The sequence below is a fragment of the Melanaphis sacchari genome, unplaced genomic scaffold (genome assembly GCF_002803265.2).
Source record: "Melanaphis sacchari strain LSU unplaced genomic scaffold, SCAv2.0 Contig77_pilon_pilon, whole genome shotgun sequence".
NCBI lineage: Eukaryota > Metazoa > Arthropoda > Insecta > Hemiptera > Aphididae > Melanaphis > Melanaphis sacchari.
In genome coordinates this window covers 684,785-710,209 of record NW_020271547.1, presented here as the reverse complement: position 1 = coordinate 710,209, position 25,425 = coordinate 684,785, and the positions used below count along the sequence as shown (strand labels likewise).

At 25.5% G+C, this 25,425-nt stretch overlaps 4 protein-coding genes across 5 annotated transcripts; 1 reads left to right on the top strand and 3 right to left on the bottom strand.

Annotated features, from left to right (window-relative positions):
- Positions 1–62: 62 nt before the first annotated feature.
- LOC112601385 (akirin) lies at positions 63–8,667 on the bottom strand. Its single transcript, XM_025348996.1, has 4 exons — positions 8,185–8,667; positions 3,090–3,259; positions 1,307–1,469; positions 63–250 (listed from the first exon to the last, which is right to left on the bottom strand). Exons 1-4 carry the CDS (start codon positions 8,360–8,362, stop codon positions 240–242), a joined length of 522 nt encoding a protein of 173 aa, XP_025204781.1. The 5' UTR covers positions 8,363–8,667; the 3' UTR covers positions 63–239.
- Positions 8,668–9,015: 348 nt separating this feature from the next.
- Positions 9,016–21,598, top strand: LOC112601307 (translocation protein SEC63 homolog). Of its 2 annotated transcripts, none has more exons than XM_025348845.1 (16): positions 9,016–9,436; positions 9,512–9,614; positions 10,695–10,809; positions 10,879–10,984; positions 11,633–11,763; positions 12,147–12,239; positions 12,326–12,487; positions 12,662–12,893; positions 12,965–13,110; positions 13,170–13,317; positions 13,392–13,789; positions 14,136–14,315; positions 15,528–15,656; positions 15,747–15,950; positions 18,736–18,945; positions 21,509–21,598. In XM_025348845.1, the coding sequence occupies exons 1-15, from the start codon at positions 9,313–9,315 to the stop codon at positions 18,871–18,873; spliced, it is 2,409 nt and encodes an 802-aa protein (XP_025204630.1). In that variant the 5' UTR covers positions 9,016–9,312; the 3' UTR covers positions 18,874–18,945; positions 21,509–21,598. The 2 variants fall into 2 exon arrangements, with proteins under 2 accessions (XP_025204630.1, XP_025204631.1); XM_025348846.1 differs by lacking the exon at positions 21,509–21,598 and adding an exon at positions 19,441–19,526.
- On the bottom strand, positions 16,291–17,886 carry LOC112601309. Its single transcript, XM_025348849.1, has 2 exons — positions 16,437–17,886; positions 16,291–16,362 (listed from the first exon to the last, which is right to left on the bottom strand). The coding sequence occupies exons 1-2, from the start codon at positions 16,900–16,902 to the stop codon at positions 16,331–16,333; spliced, it is 498 nt and encodes a 165-aa protein (XP_025204634.1). The 5' UTR covers positions 16,903–17,886; the 3' UTR covers positions 16,291–16,330.
- LOC112601308 (putative E3 ubiquitin-protein ligase UBR7) lies at positions 20,455–24,776 on the bottom strand. The gene is made up of 11 exons (XM_025348848.1): positions 24,627–24,776; positions 24,430–24,563; positions 22,672–22,729; positions 22,047–22,190; positions 21,887–21,989; positions 21,641–21,687; positions 21,302–21,338; positions 21,200–21,240; positions 21,000–21,140; positions 20,763–20,934; positions 20,455–20,695 (listed from the first exon to the last, which is right to left on the bottom strand). The coding sequence occupies exons 1-11, from the start codon at positions 24,774–24,776 to the stop codon at positions 20,538–20,540; spliced, it is 1,185 nt and encodes a 394-aa protein (XP_025204633.1). The 3' UTR covers positions 20,455–20,537.
- Between the last annotated feature and the right edge of the window lie 649 nt (positions 24,777–25,425).

The window sequence follows — 25,425 nt, the reverse complement described above, 5'->3', positions numbered from 1 at the left end:
CAAACAAAACAATCTTAGCTTAATGATTACTTAAATTAATTATTACTCTTTTACTATTATCATGAAATTCATATATTTTAAATTAATTTAATAATATCGAGTTTACAAAAATGTATAATACATAAAAAACATTGTTAGTCAGTCGATTGTTGACTTAAGGCTGAATAATTATTTTGTCTATTAAGTGCGTCTAAAATTTTGTTGTAAATTCAAAACCATCGCTTGGAGTTCTTGTAGAGTTACGACAAATCTAAAATTAAAAAGAAAAAAATCAATAAAAATTAATGTATTTAAAAAATATATATCAATTACAAAATACTAATTCTAAGTTGCATAAATATTTGAATTTAAGTACAACTAAGTTAACTTTATTTAACTATACTATTTATGGAACACTAAATTAAGACAAAATGTTAAAAGAAATTCATACATTTAAGCAGATAATGAAACATTAATTAATACTTGAATTTGGCATAAGTTTGTTAACAAATTCAAAATCTTTAAATAAGAAGAAAATTGAAACTAGAACTGAAATGGGTATTAAATGGATATTCAGAAGTTTATAATAAAATACAAATTTAGTGATGCCTATACAGAATGTTTTTATTTTATTGCCAATCAATGTGTTAGAAAATGACTTTTTAGTACCAAGAAAACAGTTAAGTAATATTTCCAACAACTGCAAAAAAGGTCAGAATATAGTTACTGTTCAAACCAGATTAATATACATAAATGTGTCTACACAATTAGTTTGATGTATAAAATTCTAGCTAGTCGGTGAATTACTTCTGCACAATTGTATAAATAATTGTGTAAATCTAAACATAGAGAATATTAAGAATAGTTTATTATAGATTACTATAATACCAATAAAGGCAGTAAAGGTATGAATGAAAAATAGTATGTGTAGCTTTAAGCAGTAGAGTTAAAGTCTTGGGAAAAATACATTAATATGTCATATTCAATACTAAAATAACTTTCACGTCTTGCCATACCAAATACTACTACCTCCAGCAAACTGGTAAAAGAAACTGAGTTAATAGCAGTCCATTTATTGTAACAGTATAGATTATGTTTACCACGGAAGCTATAACTTGTAATATTTTTCTTCCATTACAGTGTACTCAGAAAAGGATTACATTAAATATTACTCTAGCCTATTGCTTACTTTACAGAAAGAGTCCGTCTGTGACTGAGTACAAACCAGTAAATGTACGCTACCAACTCATTTTGCTTAAACCACTCATCCCCACAAAAAAAAAAATAAATAAATAAAAAAAAATAAAAACAATCAATAATAACTTACAGCTTGGATCCTCAGCTGCTTCAAAACGTCTGTGCAATTGATCATTGGAAAACTTAACAAAAGCTTCATATTGCTCAGATAATTTCATGTTTAAAATCTTATCATATTCTTCACGTAATTGACTTTCACGTTCATTTAACATACGTTCACAAATCATACCTACCTAAAAAAAAAAAAAAAAATTAACTTAAAATTTTGCAGGATGGTTGGTATAACTTTAAGTAGCATTTTACAACTATTTAAAACTTTAAAGCATCTAATAATATGAAGTCTACCATTCTTATTGTTTATCTCCATATAGCTCTATCCCCACCTCTTTAACTCATAACAGCTATTCTGTATTATTCTTTAGTCTGTCTATCAATTTCCTTTTTGGTCTTTCTCTCATTTTTCCTAAAATTAATTTCTATAGTCAAATTACCTTAAAATTTTTCATAATACAACTAAACTATTTAAATTTATTTCTTCATTTTTCCAATAATTGGTGCTTTTTTAATAAAACTTTCATCAAATTAATTCCTTATGTGACTTCACACATCTATCTATCTCAGCAGTTCCCAACCTGGGGGTAATTACCCCCTAGTGGGTAAAAACACGATTTTTTGGAGGGTAAAAGTTAAACTATTTGTATTTTAAGTACTTATTATTCATTTACTCATGTATATTATGACTGTAAATGAAATTGTAATAATATAATATTGTTGTTAATAGTGTTAATAGTTTTGAGAACTCTTATTTTCTTTGTTTGCAAAAATTAAATAAATTATAATTATCATCATAATATATATTTTGTTTTTTTTTTACTCAACTTTTTTTTTGGGTCGGGGGTATTTGTGAATATCTAACCTGACTTTTGGGTAATAGTCTCAAAAAGGTTGGGAACCGCTGATCTATCTTAAACTATCTATTCTGTTTCATTTTTCCACTGCTTAACATTCGAATCCATAGAACATTCTTAGTCTTACAACTGGTTTAAAAAAATCTTTATTTTAATCTTAAGAATATTTCAGCGCACTTTTTTCTCTCTTTGGACCATGTATAACATAGTTAAAACGCATTTACAAAATCATTTTTTTTCATGTTTTTGAGGGTATGACATATCAGTTTAAAATATCAATTTTTTAATTTTGAAAGTTAAATAATAATAAAATAATAGATATGTTAAACCCTCAAAAATATTATACTCTATAACTTTAGTAATATATGTTTTTACTCTATGATTTCTCAAAAACATAAAAAAAAGGATTCTGTGTAAAAGCATTAGTTTATGTTACGTGTGGGCCAGAGAGAGAGAGAAAACAGTGTGCTGTCATTCTCTCACAAACACCAGTTCTCTCAACGTCACCCATTTATTACATAATCCTATTTTTGACATCATCAGTAAAACTATAATTCTTATATACCACCAATCTTAAGTAATCGGTATATCTATTCATTTCATAGACTTTACAATCCCACATGCTTTGTCCTGTCAATTTCTCGAATAATTCTTCAAAAATCATACGCAATTAACTGTTATATTCCTACTTATTCTAAGTATCTTGACCAAACTATCATTCCAGCTCTGATATTCTTACTAACTAATCTACACAATTAAATTTTAGTAAATCATTGAAATAAATTATGAAAAAAAATTAACTACTCAAACACAATAATAAATTTGAAAACAAAACTGTACACTAATACAATATAATAAAGTTTTAACTATTGTAAGTTTTAGTTAGACTAGAGAATAGTAGTATTTTGTGTTTTTTAGTCATTAAGTAAATATTAAATATAATACTTGACGAAAAGTGAAGAGCGGTTTGTCTTTGGCTGATGATGGAAATGTATTCTCAGATGAACTATCTGAAGAACTGTCATCCAAGTTACGATTCTCTGATAATTCCATGTTAAGCTGACGCTTGCGACGCATCCTTTGAACTTCTTCAGTTAAACTAGCAGATAACATTTCTACAAAAAAAAAAAGCAGTACATAAATATAAGTATATTCATATATACAAATTATATATGTAATTTTTTCTATATATTTTTAAATTGTTTATTTTTTATTTACCTTCCCACCTCTAAATAGCGGACAAAATTTCAGTGACCGATAATGTCCGATATTTAGAGGTTTCACTGTAATGTTAATTGATTTTAATACAAAATTAAATTCAACTTGTATACTGATTTTAATTGCTTAATAACCGACTACTATTCAATTTGCCTTAAGTTACATGATATCAGTTAAGATAATTATTTTATATGTTTATTACATAATATGAATAAAAATATTAGTTTATTTTATAAATTTTTTTTTTTTTTTTTATTTAGTATTAAACGGGTGAGGAGTTGTTATATTTATACAATATAATAAATAAATACATACTTAAATTTACTAATAATAACTCTATATTTTCTATTAAGTTTAACATTGAAATAAAACAATACATTTTTTTTCTTCTAAATTTTTTTATTTAAAATTTAAAATATAAACAGTCAAGATGATTATAAATTATTCTATGATGTCAAAAAAATATAAAAAATTTATTGAAGATATGTTATCGTGATTACCTACTCCACACAGAAAATACTATCTCTAAATCCAAAATACTTTTGGAAGTATACAAAAATTTAAAATCTGACAAAATTTTCCAGGTGTTATGCACTAATGCAATTTAATAATAATTTATCTATTAAATACTTATTTATATTTTATTTTTCTTCTGTTTATACTCTATATTCTAATTACATTAATCAAAATATTTCTTCTTGTATATTAAATTTAATAAATATTAATTATTTTACACTATTTTTTAGAAAAATATTTGATGAATTAGTTCATCTAGTCTAAATTTCATTCCCTCTCTATTCTTGAACGTATGTGATTATTCTTAGGTTTTGGAAATCTATTTGAAAAAAGCTGGTGATAGATCATACATTACTAATTGCAGATTAATATCTAAGTTAAGTGTTTTTCTTAAACTATTTGAACAATTAATTGAACAAGAATTATCAGATACACATTGTAACATATTCTTATCTTCAAACGGCATTGTTTTCATTAAAAGAATCAATCAATATTAATATTTTAAAGTTCTTTATATATCTAATACAGTGGCCAAATAGATTTTATTTACACAGAGTTAAACACTTAATTTCGACTAACTCATCTTGTCATGGCAACATTCTTATCTTGCTGACTGCTTCCAAATAGTGAGCATAAATAATAAAATATATTAGTTTAATATATTATCAAGAGTACCCCAAGACAATCATTTATCACATTTGTTATTTATAATTTTTACAATTAAAATTATTTCATACTATTAGCTCACTCAATGATATACTTCTCTCCAAAATAATTTAGATAACCTTTTCTATCAATGTTCAATAAATAGCTTGAATTTGAATAAATCCAAATGAACGTTTATTTCATTCTATCATTGTAAAGAAAAATACCTTCCAATACTAAAATTGGAGATTTTAACCTTAAAAAAATTCTTTATATTTGTGATTTACGAGTAACTTTTTCTAAAAACTTAAGCTTTACTGAATGTATTAACCTAATTTGAAATTCAGGATTTCTTAACGTTATAATAACTATTTTATTATAAATTATATTATACTGTTTAAATAGAAAAAGTCGACTAGCATTAACATTAATATCAAAACTATTATATAATAAGCAAATAAATCAAACAAAAAATGAAGAATTTATAATATGCCATATACCTGCATACACAATCAACTACATAACTAATTATAACACAGTGGAGCATCAATTATCCCCACACACTACAAAATTGTTGAAATTTTTTTTTTTTTTTACTTTTAATTATTTAAATTTATGTTCACTATATATTTTTAATCATGGTTTGACTATCCATATCCCCCTCAATCTCAATTACCATGGATACTTAACGCTCCATTGTAGTATCTTGATATGTTAAAACTTTAAGATATTAATGTAAAAATAAAATAACTTTACATGAGTATCTACAGACACAACAGATAAAAATGATAACATTTAATTTATTGGTATTTTAAACTTAATTATTCTGGGAATTAAAATTTCAACTTTATTAAAATTCTTTTAAAGCATTAGATAATCCAAAAATAATAGTAATAATTATTTTAAATTATTACTAAATAAAATATATCATACAAGGAATTTATTTTTTAAAAATCGTACACAATAGGTCTTATTATCATCATTGATTTATTGATAAGATTAATTTACCAAGTCAAGAAATTATTTATGAGATCAGAGTAACTTTTGTTTATTCTATTAAACCCACACACATTCATGTAAGATCATTTTTTTTTAATGATTTTTGATCTTAGGGTAAATCATATATTACAAAAGTTACCGATACAGAATAAAATTTATAGTAGTTTGATAACAATTATACAACTATACATTTAATTTATAAAAGAACTGATTTACATTTTTAGATGATTTTATCATAGTTAATGTTCAACGTTAAACTCATAAAATTAAAAAAATTAACAATACTGCAAACCAATATTAATTATTATCATGTAATCAGATGACATAGAATGTAAAATAACATGAAGGAACATTTTCAAACATTTTAAGTATGAAAAATAATATTTTCTTAACTTTTAATTTTTATTTCCTACAGCAGTCTTACAGAACTAGACAAATAAAACAACTAGATGACCAAATCTCTACATATCATTAAGACATCACTTTTATTTTGTTAATAAATCATGATCGATATTCTATTTACAAGTTTAGAATAATATGTATTAATTTTGGTATTAGTTTGTCTTTGATAAACGGCATAATATTATGTAAATATTGTCGATGTGACAAATAGTAGCAATGAATTAGAGATGAAATCAAGTCTGTTATCTAGTTATTTAAGTGTCTGAGATTAGTATTTTTAAATGATAGTGTAACAAGCAGATTGAAATCCAAGAATATATTTTATTTTCCATAGTTATTATATTATATTTATCTTTAAAAATAAAAATATCCATGAAGATCTAAAACCATTTTTATTCTTTAGTATAAAATTACCAATTGACAACTTTTTTTGTTGTAAAGGTAGTTATCTAGTCATATTATTTCTAAACATGAGTACCTATACTCAATTATAGCAAATACTAAATAGAAGGTTATGAATAAGATAAGCCATGCATTTTAGTTAAATTATTAATTGTACATTTCAATCTACAATCAATAATTCTATGATGACTCCACTGATAAAATCAATAATTCCAATATTAGAAAAACAAGTAGTAGGTATAATATTAAATTGATTAAATTATTAATTTTATACATGTATTTATTATAATATAATTATACTTATTTTAATAGGCATTGAGTATGCATTCTTAGTTATTATTTCATTCTAATAACTCAACCTGAAGTACTAATTCAGTACCTACAAAGTTCAAATTAATTGTATTTGTCGTTTTAGTATTTAATATTATATTTAAATAAATCTTTATACTAACTTTAATACAATCTACTTTTATTTATAAAAGCATCTTAAATTATATAATATTTGCTATATGAACTTCAAAATAATTGAAATATATTTATTTTTTTAATGACCCAAGTTTATTATGTTATTATCATTTTATCAATATTTTTTTGATACAAAAAAACAAATACATTAAATTAAACTTAGTTTTTGAAATTATGACGATTAAATACACATAAAAAGTTCTAGAGACATGAAAAAAAGATTATTTACTTTATTAATTAAATAGATTCATAATTAATTATAATATTATAATCTGCATTATAAGTACCTACATTGATTGCCTTTTCATACACGTAAAGATGTTTAAAAAAAATTCTATTATCTAGTTTTCTAGACATGAAATTTACCAACAAAAAAATAATATAAATATAATACACTCACTATTAATATAAAATTATTTCTTATTCTAATTTGACATAAAAAACTACATTGTTGATTCCTTCTAAATCTATTCACGAGTTAAAATTTTAGGAGAAACAATGCAACAGAAAAATTATATGAATAGAGTTTGATAGTTCATTAATAAAAGTAATCACCAAAACAACTTTATTTATTTTCAATATTAAATATAGTATTAGGTACAAACTTAATAATCTTAGTTTATTAATAATGTTAACTTAAAAGTATAATTTCAAGTTTATGAATTGCAAAAACATTGTTTAGTAAAAATAAAAAAATTATATCATACAGTGGTCAAGTAATTATAAACAAGTATATACTTGGAAGTTTGTTTCAAAATGTGATAAAATACCATTAGCATTATTAACAAAATAAATGAGAGATTTAATAAAAATGTAAATATAGTTAGTATAGGTTAAATTGTTATGCCATAATTTAAACAGAATACTTAAACATTCATATGGCAATGAAAATAACAATGTAATTAACTATTTAGTTATTTTAAAATCAATCGTAATAAGCGTCTCATTATATAACAATCTCAATAACAATAAAATAAGCAGATTACCATTCATAGTAGGTGGATTAGATACCAAATTTAAAATATTGTCCTAGTTTAAGTTGTTAAACCTACACCAATAAACCATAAATAATTGTTTTACAATTTAAACTTACTGATACATTTACTCAATACTGTTAGAATACAATAACTGCCAATACATCAATTATTGGCAAGTTTGATTGGATTTATTGTACTATTTGTACTTTATATTCATAACGATTAAGATATGAAATTGGGTGAAATCAAGCGACATAGATAGAGAATAACTGCCAATTAATACCAATTATTCTTTTATTTATAGCAAACGACATCGCCATAAACACCGCCGCAACAACGGGAATAATATTAATAATAATAATAATAATCATAACTGATTCAAACGGCATTTACGAGACAAAAAAAATTCTCCTTACCTGCCGTGATTTTTGGTACGACATCGCCGCCAAAATGGGGCGAAACATATTCGGACCTAGAGCTGTTTGGGGGAGAGCTCGAAGGCGATATACTCATAGGCGTGCACCTTTGTCTCTTGGTAGGTCTGCACATAGGGGGTTCAAAATCTAGCGACCGTTTCAGCGTAGCGCAAGCCATAGCGTTGTTCGACGTGCACACGACACCGACGTCTGCGAAAACAAAGAAACCGATTCGTTGGAACGGCAAACGGACTATAAACGCGAAGAAAAAACCCAAAACGATGAGAGGTGTTTTCGTGCACGGAACAAAATGGCTTCTCTCTCGTATCGCACACGGCACACGGGTAACGGAACGACGCAAGTCTCGCACACACACACACACACACACGCACACACGCACGCACGCACGGACTAGCTACGTACGAAGCGCACGGACAGGAGCAGAAGTGACTCAAGCGAGCACGAAACAGAAATGTTGGTGGACGGAGAGTACTTAGGTCGCGGGACGACGAGCATGAGACTTATTTAAATAACTGCTCGTTTGGTCCAGTGTTGCCAACACGAACACTCGCCATTGATACACGTAATCGTTGTCAAACACTACACTCGTAACCAACTTACCGATGGCTGTTTCTCGTGGAAGAACAATAAGATTCACTACCCGCAACTAACAGTTTTATACTCCAGGAATATAGTGAAAAGCGTGCGCGTGCTATCATATTTTTATCACAGACAATAAAAAATGATAACCGCCACAATTGAGGAACATGATTAAAGATAATACACGATATTCTGCCCTTACTATATATACATACTTTTGAGGTGGACTCTGCAGTCGACGGGGACATTGGACGTCAACCATTGGCCATCTCGGCGATACGTCGTATCACCATCAATATAATAATTTATAGTGCATACGTTTACACCTGGTTGTTTTTCTTTTTATCGTTGAGAAGTTTACGTGACGTGTTACAAACGTTAAAACAATATTAAATTGTTATCGTAGGGTTCCATTTGGTCGTCATCGTTGGCCAATATTTTGATTATTCAAATTATGTAAATTAACTCATAACCGCATCATGCTCCCAGAGTAAATGTTCGATTTATGTACGACCCGAAATAACAATAATGGCCGGCCAAAAGTTTCAGTACGACGAAAGCGGAGCAACGTTTTTCTATTTTCTATTGTCGTTTCTGGCTCTTCTGCTGATTCCCGGCACATATTACTGGTGGCCAAGAAAACAAAAAGAAGGTAATGAAGATCAATGATTGTCATATCGTTAATCGACATACGTAATTTATTTTATATTAATTTTTTGAACTCTAGATCCAAAAGCGTTGGCATCTGAATGTTATTGTCCAGGATGTCGGAAAAAAAAACTTATCCTGCAGTCCACCAAACCATGGGAATTGATGAAAAGGACATGCATGTAAGTACATTTTATTTTGAATATAATCAAAGACTATTATATGTAGAATATTATATTAAATAGTAATTAAATAGTAGAAAGAAGTTTTTTAAACTGCATTGGTAACTTTTTTCTTTTCAACAAATTCTCAATTTTCAGTGTTTTGAATATTAAGTACCTACACCTGTAAGTCTGTTATCCAATTTAACAATTACCAACATTTTTGTTATATAAATTATAAGAGTTAAAGCTCATGAAACTTTCAAGGGAAATTTAGAAATGTAATTTAATTAATTAAAACATAGTTTTTTTTTTTATTTATTTATTAAACAAAGTATAATTACAATCTATACAATATAATAATTTTAATGAAAATTGAAAATAATATTTATAACAAAATATAAAGACTTAGCAATGTCATTTAACAAGATATTTAAGTTTTATTTTATTGTTTTTTTAATCAAAATAAAAATTTATTTTATTTTTTGTGGTATAAATTTTTATCTTATGCATTCTGAGTACATACCCATTTGTGAAAGAAGTTAATTATTTGATTAGTGGATTTGAATAGAATTTTGTGTTATAAGACTTGTTCAAATCATTTAAGGTTATAGTCTTAAGTCTTTGTAGAGATTTATATTAGTTGTACGTAAAGAGAAAGAGATTATTACTTACTATCCAATATCTATAGGCAAATAATTTGACACCCTTATGAGTTGTGGTATTGAATGGATTAGTAGACTTTTAAAGTTGAATACCATTAATTCAGACTGAGGGAATTGTTAATGACTTGTACATTGTGACCTTATTTACTAAAGATAATTTAGATTTCAAGAGAGGTTTAAAAGTTATAGTCTAGAGTTGACTAATTTATGGTTTTGTATTAACTAGTTGCTCTGTTGTTTAAAAATTGACTTAATTTGCTTGTGATAGAACATTGTTGTAATTTTTGATCTATACATATTTAAATCTAATAACCCTTACAAAAAATGTCTACATAATTATTTATGCAATAATTTATATTTTATATTCTAATAGCTATATTTACGATAAATTAGATATTAAGTTATATTTACTAAAAATATTTATAATATATTTTAGAAAAGTCATTATTATTGCTGGATGGGTGTTGTTGGCTTTTCTCGCCTACAAAGTATCCCAGTTTGATTATGAGAGTGCAAGTTTTGATCCATACGACATTCTCAATGTTCCAATAGTATGTGTTCATCATTATTTATTACATAATATATTATTTTTTTTACTAAATTGTTTTTAATTTGTTAAGGGAACTAGTGAAAAAGTAATTAAAAAAGCTTACAGAAGGTTATCATTAATTTACCATCCAGATAAGGAAACTGGTGATGAAAAAAAATTTATGAAACTTACTAAAGGTAACACTTTAATACTTAAATATTTTAAAATAAGAAGATTGATTCATAGTTTCTAAAAGTATTAAATATACAAATAGTTGTTCAATGTATTAAAAATAGTGAAAAACATATATTTTAAAATTTTAACTTAAATATTCGAAGGGAGAGATGTTCTTTGAACCAAATATTAATTACTTTACATTTTACTATTTACATGTCTATAAAAAAAAATCTTTTCTAAATGTAAATTATTCTCAAAAATGTTTATCTACTCGTCTCCCATAATCACTTTCACAAACAATTAAATAGTTTTAGAACCATTTATTTCCAATCTTTTTGGTTCATACAAACATTGATTAAATAAACAGTTTATTTAAACAATAATACAAAACCCACAGTACTATAAATTATATTAAATAATTATGCTGAAATAGAATAATTTTTATATTTTTGTTATTAAACCATTTAATGAATGAGTAAATTAATTTATAGGTCTTATATGTGACAACTATTGATTTATAATTGTTTCTAATTTTTTTTAATTGTCTCTTTAAATAATTAGTAAGACTTTATTATTCTACACAATTTTGATATCTTCCTAATAGACTACCTGATTTCTATTAATAAATTATTATTTATAATATTGTGTACAATTTTAAATATTTATAGCTTATCAAGCTTTAACTGATGATGAGTCCAGAAAAAATTGGGAAAAATATGGGAATCCAGATGGACCTGGTGCAATGAGTTTTGGAATAGCATTACCATCATGGATTGTTGAAAAAGAAAATTCAGTTTGGGTAAAAATTAATATTATATTGATAAATTATTGATTATAATTTGTTTCGTTATAAAATTTTATGTGGAATTAGATTAAATTTAAAAAAATATTTTAAAATAAAATATTTTTTTTTATTTTATATTTTTAAATATTTTTAATAATATATTTTTAAATATATTTTTAATTATTATTTTAAATACCTATTTAGTTATTTAATATAAATGCATTAAAGCCTGTTAGTGATGTTTTATTATAGACATCCTGGAATTACACATTTTAGAATATTTTTTTTTGAAAGATCATATTATTAATACTTATTGTGTTGATATTTATTATTTTGAATTAATATTAGATTTTATAAATCACGAAAAACATTAATTGTTTTTGCATTTTTCTCTGTAGGTCTTAGGTCTGTATGCTTTAGTTTTTATGATTGCACTGCCTACTACAGTTGGTATGTGGTGGTATAAATCTATCAGATATTCTGGTGATAAGGTATGTAAAATCTACCAAGTCTGATATTATTAAAATATTATTTCTAATAATTTTAGTTTTTCCCTAATTACTTTTTATTTTTGTAGGTTTTATTGGAGACATCTCGAATGTATTATTATTTTTTACACAAATCAAATTCAATACCTTTGAAACGAGTTATAATGATATTAAGTGCTTCACTAGAATTTGAAAAAAAGTACAATAGTGAAATTGTTGAACGATCTTCAGATGAATATGAAATGCCTCAGGTAAAAAATATTTATATTTATATACTGTTATCAGTTTATTATTATTATAATAAAGTACTTATCTAATGATTTTTTTTTTATTATTTAGTTAGTCTGCATTATAATATGTGATTATAATATTGCTTACAAATATTGATTAAATCAAAATAGTATAAAATTTTAATTTATTTCTAGCTTATAAAACAACTTTATAATTTTGGAGAAAAGGCACAAAAAGAACCACCACTGTCTTATAATTATTCAATAAAAGCTAGAGCTTTAATACATGCACATCTGTCTCGCCTAGTACTTAAGGCAGATACATTAGATTTAGATCGTATGTATATAGTGAAGAAATGTCCATATTTAATACAAGAGATGGTTGGTGTCGTTTCTCAATTAATTTTATTAGCATATGCTCAAAGAGGTTTGTATAATTAATAATACTTGGATATGTATGTACCTATGTTTAAACTAAATATTTATTTTAATGATTAGTGCCTCGTTTGCTTAATATTGAAACCATAGAAAACTGTATGAAACTTTGTCCCATGGTGGTCCAAGCATTATGGGAGTATAAAAGTCCATTTATGCAATTACCATACATTACTGAAGATCACATTAAACATTTCGACAACAAAAAGGTTAGTTTTAAAAATAATTTAGACGATCAAATTTTTTTAATGTATTATTGTATTTGTAGAAACGCGTTAGAAGTATTCAGCATCTTGCTCAATTAAAAAATGAAGACAGACGAAGCACATTAAAATTTTTATCTGATAGTCAGTATGAAGATTTAGTAAAAGTATTAGGTAGAATGCCTTATATAGATTTTAAAGTTCGTTGTGAAGGTATTTATTAGTATATTTTAAAAGTTTTATTTATTTATCAAAATGTTTTATTTATATTATAACATTTTATTCAGTTATTGATGATGAAGCTACTACAGTTTATACAGCTGGAGCTATAGTCACTGTAACTGTGCAGTTGAAAAGACGAGACATGAAGGTATTGTTTGGAGATGATTCGTATGCAGATAAGCATCACATTGAGCTAGAAAAAAATGCTGCTAAAGAATCAGAAAAACCAGATAAGTTAGAGAAACCTTTGTCTAACGGAGATATTATAAATAATAGTGACAACATTGAAAATAAAGAAATAAAAGATGATGAAAAAGAAAAAAAAGCAACTAAAGGTATTTGGCAGCAAAAACGTCAATCAGGAAAAGGTAAAAAAAGTGGAAATGTCAAAAAACAAAAAACTACTTTATCAGCATCAGCTAAGAAAAAAATTAAAAAGAAAGAAAAATTAGAAAAAGCAAAAGTAAGAATTAATTTGACTTTGTTTATTGGTAAATTTCAATAATAAGAGTAGTTCATAAGATTTGCTTGACCCAAAAAATGTTTAATTATAATATTATTGATTACTAATTCCTTGTATTCTTTCTGATTCTTCTATTGTCAAATCCTCTGGTTATAATAATTATTGCTTTATATTTATATATTATCATCATATGATTTAGTAATTATATTAGATGAAAAATACCGATTTTATTAAAATGTTATCACTATCTTTTAAAAAAAGATAGAGATCACTGTGCTTAATATACAAATATCACTTTTAAAATAAACATGCACATTATTTCTTATTTAATAATTTTATTTTATAGCTAGGAGATTCAGAAACCAAAGAAATTGAAGATGATAAAACTGAAGATAAAGAGCAATTAAAAGATAACAATGCATCATCAGATGACGACTCTGATTCAGATAATGAAAGTTCTAGTAATGCTTCTGGCGATGAATCAGAAAAATCAGATGCCGAAGAAACAGCAGATGATAAAAAAAAGGTATTTATAATGATTTATGAATAAAAAGTATATATTTTTTTTAGAATTAGAAATATTTTGTAAAATGGAGATTGGCTTGTCAATAAATAGGCTAAACATATAATAATTAATGTAATTCTAATAAAAATATAAGTAAATGTTAACAATAAAAGAAGAAAAATGAAAATATAATTTTTAATGTCTATACTCTGGCTATTGAGAGAACACTACTGCATGGCAACTAAAATTCATCCATTCTCACACATTCCCACCACTTAAAACCTGCCCAAACATAGGTTGCTGTGGTTAAAGAAATTTACGGTAACGAGTAGTTAGTAGAGTGTTAGAAATTTGGGCACTAAACTGCAGATTTTGTTAATTTAGATGTGCCATGAAGTAACATTTTCTCGATGGCTGCAGTATGTGATATTAATTATTTTTTCTTATAATTTATTTATATTTTATGATAAATAAATATACCCAATATATTTTAATATATAATTATAGAACGATCATAAATTGTTAGAGCATTCTATATATTTCCTTAAAAATCAAACGTATGAAAAATGTTGATATTCACATAAAATATATTGATTATTAAAAGTGACATTTTAATTAACTTATGACTTCCATTATTATATATAGGGTGATTACAAAACATCATTAATTCAAAAATATATATTTTTAATATTTTATATCATTTTAATTTTTCAAGTTTTTTACTTAATATTCTGAAGAAGAATATTTTTTTGAATATTTCAGTCAATTTATAGAAATAAAAATTCCAATGAGTACTTTTTGAGTTATAAGTATTTAAAGTTTAAGTTAACAATATTTAGTTGTTTAGAAATTCTCAGAAAAATGTTGGTCACTATTCCACTAACCTAAACTTAAGTACTAATGACTCAAAATTTTCTTATCTGAATTTCAATTTCTATGCATCAGAATACTCCAAAAAATATTCTGCTTGAGAATATGAAATCAAAAATGTATGTGTTATCATTTAAAAAAGTAAAAAACTTAAAAGATAATAAATATTGTATTATCTTAACTTTAAGCTATTTATAAGAAATATTTTCTAAAATATTAATAGTTAATTAATTTATAATAATGGTTCATGGTAAGAGAATATTTGGTACAAATGTACAATAGAAGTTGCACCAATTGTTTTTTAAGAGTATTTAATATTTGTGTCCATCTATACAAAATAATAAGTTATTTATTTTTTAATAGGTTTCAGCAAATAATGATGATGATGATGATGATTGGGATAAATTTCAATCGGGAGCTAATAAAAAAGATAGAGTACTTGAAGGGAGAACTAAACAGTCACATTTAGTTCACTCTCCATATTTTCCTGAAGTATAAAAATTCAACTATTGTTACTAATCAATTATAATATAAATATTTTTTTAATTAACAAAACTTTTTATAATTTATGTATCTTTACAGGAAAAACATGAATATTGGTGGGTTTATTTAAGTGATCGGAAAAGTCGTACATTATTAACTGTTCCATATCATGTCACTGAACTTGTTGATGAAGAAGAAATTCAATTAAAATTTACAGCTCCTAGGTGGCCTGGAGTTTATGTTTTTGCCGTTTGTTTAAGATCAGATTCATACTTTGGTTTTGATCAAATGCATGATATCAAAGTAAGTACTTTAATAAAAAACTTTAGACACATAATAAACTTTATATACTGGTATTACTATAATCATAGTTTTAACACTATTATATAATATATTATACTGTTAATAATTTATTATAATATTTGTATTTAATATCCATTCATTATGTATGCTAAATTCTGTTTATTTAATTTACAACCATATAGTCATTATTAGGGTTCGGGACTTCTTGCACTTAAAATTATCGAAATATGCAGTCAAAATCGTCAAAATATGCAGCTAATTTTTTATAATTTTTTTTAAAAAATGCATAAAATATATTGTTAATAAATTATTATTATAAAAAAAAATCTAAAAATTAGGTAGGTACTTAATATAATAAAAATAATTTTTACATGGGTTACTCATCCCTCGTCTGTATCGTCTTCATACTCATCTGTAACATAAAACAAAAAAAAATAAAATTAATAAAGGTATTATTATGTTTAATGAGTTTTTTCGTAATTTTACCGTTAAAATTATTGCACTGTATGGTAAGATATTTTCTTATGTTCTCAAATTTGAATGCACGGCGATTATCTGTAAGTATATTTTTGTACATAGAGAAAGAACGTTCAACGTCCACGGAAGTGATTGGTGCGTACTTAAAATATATTAAATCGTTAATGTTCATATCTTCAGGTAATCCGTCAAAAGTTTCTTCATCTCCCGACAAAATGTTTGAAATTTTTATTAATAATTGATAGCCTTTATTTTTATTTAACACATTTTCTATTTTTGTTTTTATCGACATTCCTTGTTCACCGTGTATTTGGGTTAATCTTAACCTTGCATCCTCTTCTAATGAAATAGAGTTAGCAAGTGATAGTCCTTGCTTTTCAAGACTCCTTATTGTGTTAGGCAAATATGCAAAATTTGATTTAATAAACACTAATTGATTTTTAATGTTTTTTTGTCCAATATACTTTTGTGCCATTTTAATAGAGACCGCATCATTTTCTTCGAAAGAGTTTAAAATTGATTATTAATTCAAAATGTTCACAATAATAGAGACAAGCTTCAATCCATGTACCCCATCTCGTTAAAATTGGTTCAGGTGGGAGTGTTAATGTTGGAGCCATATTTTGAAAAACTTGAATGCGAGACGGGGCTTTACGAAACACTTTCTTTACATTTGAAATAATTTTATCAATTTTAGGGTTATTTATACGTACTGTTTCAGCTACTCTATGAAAGGCATGTGCCAAACATGTTACATGAATAATTTTTGAATATAGATTTTTTATTGCATCTCCGGACTTTACCATATAGGGTGCAATGTCGGACAAAAACAACAGCACATCATCGTGTCTTACTCCTTTCGGCCACAGAATATTCATCGATTTATCAAATAATTTGAAAATCGTCGTATGGTTAACTTTTTCCAACTCTTCTACGTGTAACAGAAATTGTTTACCGTAATTATTTTCTTCCAATGTACCTACAATGACATTTGCTACATATCTACCGGTTGCATCATTCGTTTCATCAATGCTAACCCATATTTTTTTCCCAACAACGTAATTACGAATTTTGTTTATTATATTTTTATAGACTTCATCAACATAACCTTTACGCAGAGTGGACTCATGCGGTACTTCTTTTCCTGTATATTTTGTTAGAAAATTTCTGAAACTACAGTTGCTTAATTTATTTAATGGGATATTGGCGGACAACAATGTTTCGCACAAGTCATGGTTAAACGTGCTTTTTTTTTGAATGCATTGAAGTAAATACTAACTGCTGTGACTGTTGTGAGGTACTATTAATCCGATCTTCTTGGCGCTTCACTGCTAATTTATGTTTTTCTGTTTTTAAATGTTGTACGACAATAAATCGCCTATCAACACCTACCTTCGTTTCACATACTTTACAAAATAAAATAATTCCATCCGTAGAAAAAATATTTTTCCGAATTCGGATATATATTGATTAATTTTACCATTTATTTTGGGCATTTTTAAACTAGTTTTTAAACACAAATTGATAATAAAAAAAAAAATAGCACAGTTAATAAGAAAAAACGTAAACGTGATGATGTGATTAACAAACGAACACGTACTGCTTTTCATTTCATCGTACAATTCATACCCGGCTAATAATTGATTATTTGGGAAAGTTTGAATTTATTGGGTTTTACCATAACTATACTAATTGTCGATATTGTCGATAAAAAGGTTGATTATTAAGCGATAAAGAGATTATCAACGTAAACTGACGTACGTGTTAGATACGACAGACTACGGCCATCCAATTATGATTTTTCCCGACAATTTTACGTTTATAAAAATATAAAATATGCCGAAATATGCAAAAATATGCAAATTCAAACTTAGTATTTAATTTCGTAATTTCATAAATCAAATTTATTACTCACTTATAATAGACTACGACCACTATAAAAAAACATGCAAATGCAAGAAGTCCCGAACCTTAGTCATTATAATTATAAAACTAGTAAATTCTGAATACTTTTAAATGCAAGTAGCTTACTGCATGATTTAGAAAATTAAAGTATTTCTAATAAAAAAACCTAATTAATTAAAAAATATTAAATAAAATATTTCAATATCATGCTAAATTCTAATCAATTTTTCTGAATTAATTAGTCATCAATTGTAATACTTTAATCTTTAAGTTTTCTATGAATAATTAATTTTGCTTTTCCCAAAAAAAAAAATTATATTTATATAATCCAATGTAGTATTTGATAATAAAAAAAAATATGTATATAATTCCTAGCATTATTTTTCTACTTTATCGTTTTTAGTTGGATGTAAAAGAAGCACCAGAACCTTTGACAGAACATCCTCAGTGGGATATTTCTGATGAAGAAGATGACACTAAAGAAGAAGATAAGCAAAGTGATATTTCAGAATTTACTACGGATGAAGATGTCGAAGATTAAATCATATAAATACATAAAATCTTTGGGTGACCTGACAAATAAAGAAGTTCAAAACAAAAAGTAGAGTTTAAAGTAAGTAAAATAATATTAATTATAACAATATTATTTTAAAGTTTTACATTAAAAACAATTTGAAAAATATATTTATCAACAGATTAGTGGTAATTATACAATATTTTCAATTTTATTGTTTTACTTTTCATAATGTTATATTCAATGTTAAATGTAATTTAAAAATGAAATGCTTTTATTATTTGACTGATAAAATATATTTTGTTTAAATCGATTAAAAATATAATACTTTTATATATTTAGTTCTCTGCCTTATTATTTTACCTAATTTTACCCGCTTATGAATATGGAAATAAATAATTTTTACAATTTTTTTTTTATTAGCCAAAATATTATTTAGACTGTTGCATAAAAATAAGACTGTACATTTGTATGTTTTTACTCGAAAATCCTATTTCCTAGAGCTTCTAATCAAATTATCATAATTTATAAATAATTCTGTACAAGTGTACAACTAAAAATGCAACGATTAAGTTTTGACTGTAAACTTTACAGATCATCCTCATTAATTTGCCTTCCTTGTAACCAGTGGTGAAGCAGAAGTAACAGTTTGTTGTTATCAGATCATAGGTACATAAAATTTAAATTATTTAATAAATTTACCACAATGTATTACTGACAGATCGTAAACTTAAATTTTCTAATATTACTCGTAATATAATTTGAAAAAATTTTTCTCTAAATGAATGAAAATTATATTAGTACATTTATCAATTACGTCTTGTATATTTTTAAGATAAATTCATTATTTTTTTGTTATTTCTATTACTAAATACTACCCATATAAGTATGCAGTCAAATTTAATGGATCATTAATAAAACCCTATTAATTTTATTATATTAATGAATACATTATTACACAGTACACACTCTTTTTATCGTTATGGCATTTAGACAATGATTGGCTTTTTGGTTATAACACTGTTTTATTGTGATATGTATTGTATAAGCCTAATTATACAAATAGTATGTATCAAATTTACAATTGTTTGTAGTCTATACAATTTTTAAAAGCATTAAATATTAGTACAATTTCTCCCTTTTACCTATAACAATTTTAAATGTGGGTAAATTTATACAAAAAAAAAAAAAAAAAAATGAAATTGGTATTTATTTATTTTTCAAATATTAAATTTAGTTATTATTAAACTTGGTTTTTTACATTAAAAAATGTGGCTATGATTAAGTACATTTTTTTATTATTTAAATTGTTTATTAGATACTACATGTGTAATTTAATTTTCAAAACTATTTTAATATATTATATATGTATGGCGTATGCACAGTACACAACAAAAATAAACCCTATTGAAACACGCACATTTAAAAATTACTGCCAACCATTAAAGACAACAAGCTGTCATAAGAATCCTGTTTGAATGAGAACTAATTAATAAAAAATACAATAACTTTTAGGATATATTATATATTATGAGTAAATTATTACATTAATATTTTATTGAAATATGAATAAAAAATACAAATGTAATGAATAAATTTTTTTTTTAAAGTACAATACTAGGAAATACTTAAATATTAGCTTATTTATAAATATTTAAAACTATGATTATAAATGTGTTTTATACACTAAATTAACGACAGAAACTTGGAGGAATTCCATCATCCATTCTAGCACGTTTCCTCGCTTGCATACTAGAAAAAAATTCTTGCACATCTTCCACTTTAACTACTTTATCACCTTTAAAACTACCCAGCCACTCTCCTAGTTCTTCTTTGAATTGATTATATTCTAAAATATTACAAAATAACATTAAGTCATATTGTTATTTTGAAAATAAAGATAAAGAAATACTAACGATGAGCTAATTCCACTGCTGCCACTCTATCCATTGATGATAAGGCTTTTGAAAGACCATCTTCACTTTGTTTTTCCTTAGCCATCATTCTTTCACGACTTTTGTTTTCATATGCTTGTAATGTATCTTGTTGATCGGTAATAAATGGAACACCTTCTTTCTTATATAATTCCTAAAAATATATCAAAATTAATACCTATAATAAATTGTAATTTTAAATTTATCTTGTTATCTTACAATACAAGAAGAACATGTGCAAAGTTGCTGTCGCCAACCTTCTACCCAGAAAGAACTTCCAATAATTTTTTTTGGATCTTTTACATCCATCAATTTACAATTTTCCCCACTAGAAGTACCAGCTTTAGAATTTTCAAATATCTAAAAAAAAAAAAAAAATTAATGAAAACTAAACAACTTTTTAAGTAATTTAAACATACTTTGTCCTTGGGTGCAACGTTTAAACCATTTTCAGCATTATCTAAAAATAAATTTTGTGTAAAAATGATAACTTTTTTTAAAATGATTAGTGATGAATTTACCTTGAGAATCCTTGATTGTATCTACAACATCTACATCCTATGTAAAAAAAATTTATTTCAAATTAAAATATAAAAATATTTTTAAGGAATAACAAATTAATTTAACATTTGCTAATATCTACCTTAAATTAATTCATACCAATATATATGTTAGCATTAAAAACATTTAAATTTAATTGTGTTATATAACTGAGATTTTTTGTTTAGGATTCAAATATCACATATCATCAATATTTGTAATTGCATATGTGAAATAAGTCAGTTATAACTGAAGAAAATTATTATTTAACATACAGAAATGAAAATTATGAATTGAAAAAAAATTATTTGAAAACATACCTCAGATTCATCACCTTTTTCAATATTCTGTACAGAATCGTCAGTTACTGCAAAATAATATGTAATAATTTTAATGTAATATAATATTTAGTTTATAAGTGTGTTTAAAATTGTTTAAATGGTTGCTTATTTTGATATATATATAATATATTATGATTTTTGGTACTGAAATAAATTGATTAATTAAATGTATTTTTATTATATTGACTATCATCTTCACAAATATAAAAATAAATAAATTCTTACCAATTAAATGATTGTAAGCTGGTAAGAAACTTAATTTTGATGTACAGCCAGAACATATCATTTCAGAATAATCATCTGGATTCATATCTTTTGTGCCCAAATGCTAATAAAATATTTTTTTTTAATACTGAATATAAGAATATTTACATTTATTTAGTACCTTGCTATGAAACCAATCTTCACAAACAATGCATTGTATCATCTCATCAGTATTTTCAGGATCAGGGTATGGACGTTGACAAATGCAATATAAACCCTTAAAATTTTGATTGTAAATGTTACGGTCATTTGCTTCAGGTTTTGACTAGTTTATATAAAAAAAATATAAATAATTATTAAAAATTCCATAAAATTATTATTTTCAATATGTTTATACAAATTTATCAACTATTACATCTTAATAACCTAGATAGAGATAAAACATAAATTAAATCAATATCCACTAAATTTCATCACGTAATTGCTGATCTACTAATTTTTATTTTAAATATTTAACCATGAAAATATTTTTTGCAGTACTGCATTTTATGCTATAGTCCATTTAAAATAAGAGTGATTAGTTTCACAAATACACAAACAAGATATTTATTGCTCAATCCTCCACCACCCCTTTCATAACTAAAAAGCTGTTGGCAATGGTAGTTTCTAATTAGACAACTACAATTAATACCACAGCTCTAACTAATTAATTGAAAACTCAAGTAAATTTAGTTTATACAAATAATAAAGTCAATTACAATACTGTTAGGGCACATTTAACTTATGTACTATATTATTTTATTTACCGGTTCCAATTGACATTCTGATGTTAACTTATCACTTCCACAGTCACATCGATAATTCCTTTAAAAATAAAAACAAAACATAAATTAGTCAGTAATTACTATGAAGACTGGTGCTTCCTGTATATGTCACAGGATTAAAATTATTACATATTTTTACATATTACGTCAATTTTTAAAAACACTACCTCTATTTGAAATATATAAATATACTAAAATAGAGTTAACCTAACACAATATTTTAAATTAAAAATTCAACTGTAAAAAATTGAAAAATCTGATAATCTTACTTGATTATTATGAAAACATTGTGGATAAAATCATATACATTTTTAAGATAGGACAACATATTGCTGATAATTATAACATTCTATCAATACAATAATATACTACTATGTATTAACAATAGTTATATACAACAAAAATTTGATCATGATTTTATTTTAGTCAGAGAGGAGCAATATATGAACTGATTCTTTAATGATGTGGGTTGTGTTTTTTCTGTCTTTCATCATGTTTTAAAGTAGTAAAATTTTTTCAATTTTCAACACGGGTTTGTTTCTGGCAGCAAATTGAATCTAGTTAATACTTTTTATTTTTATTTTTATTTGGATAAACAAGGTTAAGTATTATTAAAAATATTTAACAAAAAATAATTTTAGTTATATTGTTGCAATTCAGAAATATATAAATGAGGACAAGAAATTCTTATGTATATTGTGTTATATTTTATTTATATGAACAATAATATTTTCAAATTTTTAAATTACTTTGTCTATTAATATCATTCTACATGGTCCGGCAGTGAAATAGGATGAATTCAATATTTAATTATTATTTAAAGAATGAATTTATTTTAATTTTAATAAATATGAATATTAAGTATAACAGTTACCATTTAATGTTCAATACAAAAAAATACTATTTTTTAAATACTACATTTTCTAAATGACCTCCATTGCTATTTATACATTCTTGTAGTCAGAATTTGAAGTTTTGCATGACCTCTTGCAGCATATTAATGGAAATTGCTTCAATCTTGTCGGAATGCGTTGTTTGAATTGTTCTTGGTAGATTGGCATTAAACACTTTTGATTTAAGATATAAACATTTAAGGTGAATAAACAAAACTTTAGATATTAGTCGAATGAAAACCCTTGTTTACTTCATGAAGCACCCCTTCATTCTCAAAAAGTCACACAGTAAGAATTTCAAAGAATGCTATGGATTCTTTGTTTCCAGGCCATGTCATTTCACGCAACGGTGATAATTCCATGGCCTCCTCAATCTCTCAATTTAATGGCTTGTGATTGAAGCAATTTCCATTAAAATTTCATGTAAAACTTCAAGTTCTGATTATAAGAATACATAAAATTGCAACGAAGGTCATTTTAGTAAACATAGTACACAAAAAATAGTATACTTTTTTGTATTGAACATCAAATGGTAACTATTATACTTTATATTTATTAAAATTAAAATAAATTCATTATTTACATAATAATTAAATATTGAAATCATTCCATTTCACTGTCAGATAGTACCATATACTTATAAAAATATTGGAAAGCAAATGACCGTATCTCAAAAATTAAAAAGGAAAGTTGATATTTAAACATAATTTAGTACTTAGTTATGTTATTTTATATGAATGTGATCTTAATTTAAATTTCATTTAAAATTTAAATGTAAAGGTAATGATAATGGGTAATAATTATATTATGCAAATTTATATATAAAAGTAAAACAAATTGTATCTACCTTTTTGTCCATAACTCAACTAAATCATGGTCTTCGTGACATTGGTACATACAAGGCAAACATATTGCACCAGGCAACTTGTCTTTTTCAGTGCAAGTTAGACAAGCATATAACGCTTGTCGATTCATATATCCCTGTAAAAAGACGAATTAATTGTTTCATATATTCCATGTTTGGGCAACAGAAGGTCTACAAACCAAAGAATAAGTGCAACTATCGCTTTCAGACGCCTCGAGTATCAGATTGGCCTGTTCGATCTCAGCATTTTGATCGTTGATATACTCGACAAGCCCGACCACCTGATCCTCTTCGTTTTCGTTAAAAGAATTACCCTCAGATTCGGACATGACGGGTAAGAAATCGAAACTCAGACGCAACACACGCGTCGATTATAGAATAATAATAAACAACTCACAGCGGATATCAACCATCGAGTATTTATTCAAATCAGTAATTCAATGTTCAGCCTTTCAGTTACACAGGTCGCCACCAGCTGCAACGGTTATTGCTCACAGTTGAGTTTTGTCTGTTCACTACTTTACTGTAACTGTAGTAACTAGTAACAGTCGTTACCGCTTACCAAAGAATCGTAACTTGTGCGCGTGCGTGCGCTTAGCTGAGTGTATTTTTCAAGTGCTTGTAAAGTTATTTTATTTAATCTGTGGTTACTTATTGTTTATGTCACTCTCCAATATAGCAGGTTTACTTTAATGTAGTAACCACAGATTTAATATCACGGTACATATAAAATGGTTAACCTAACGTAACCTAATCGCATACGTGTTTTTGATAAGTTTATCTTATCATTACGTATCTATGATTGTATGTTATTGTCAAGAAAATTAAAGTAATTAATAAAATATTTAGTAACGTAATACACTCTCAACTCAACAAATAGTGTCTTTAATTTCCAATAAACAATAAGTTAAGTTAACTATAAATATATTAGTGTATTACTGTGATACGACTTGGAAATTGAATACAATTTGGATCTTC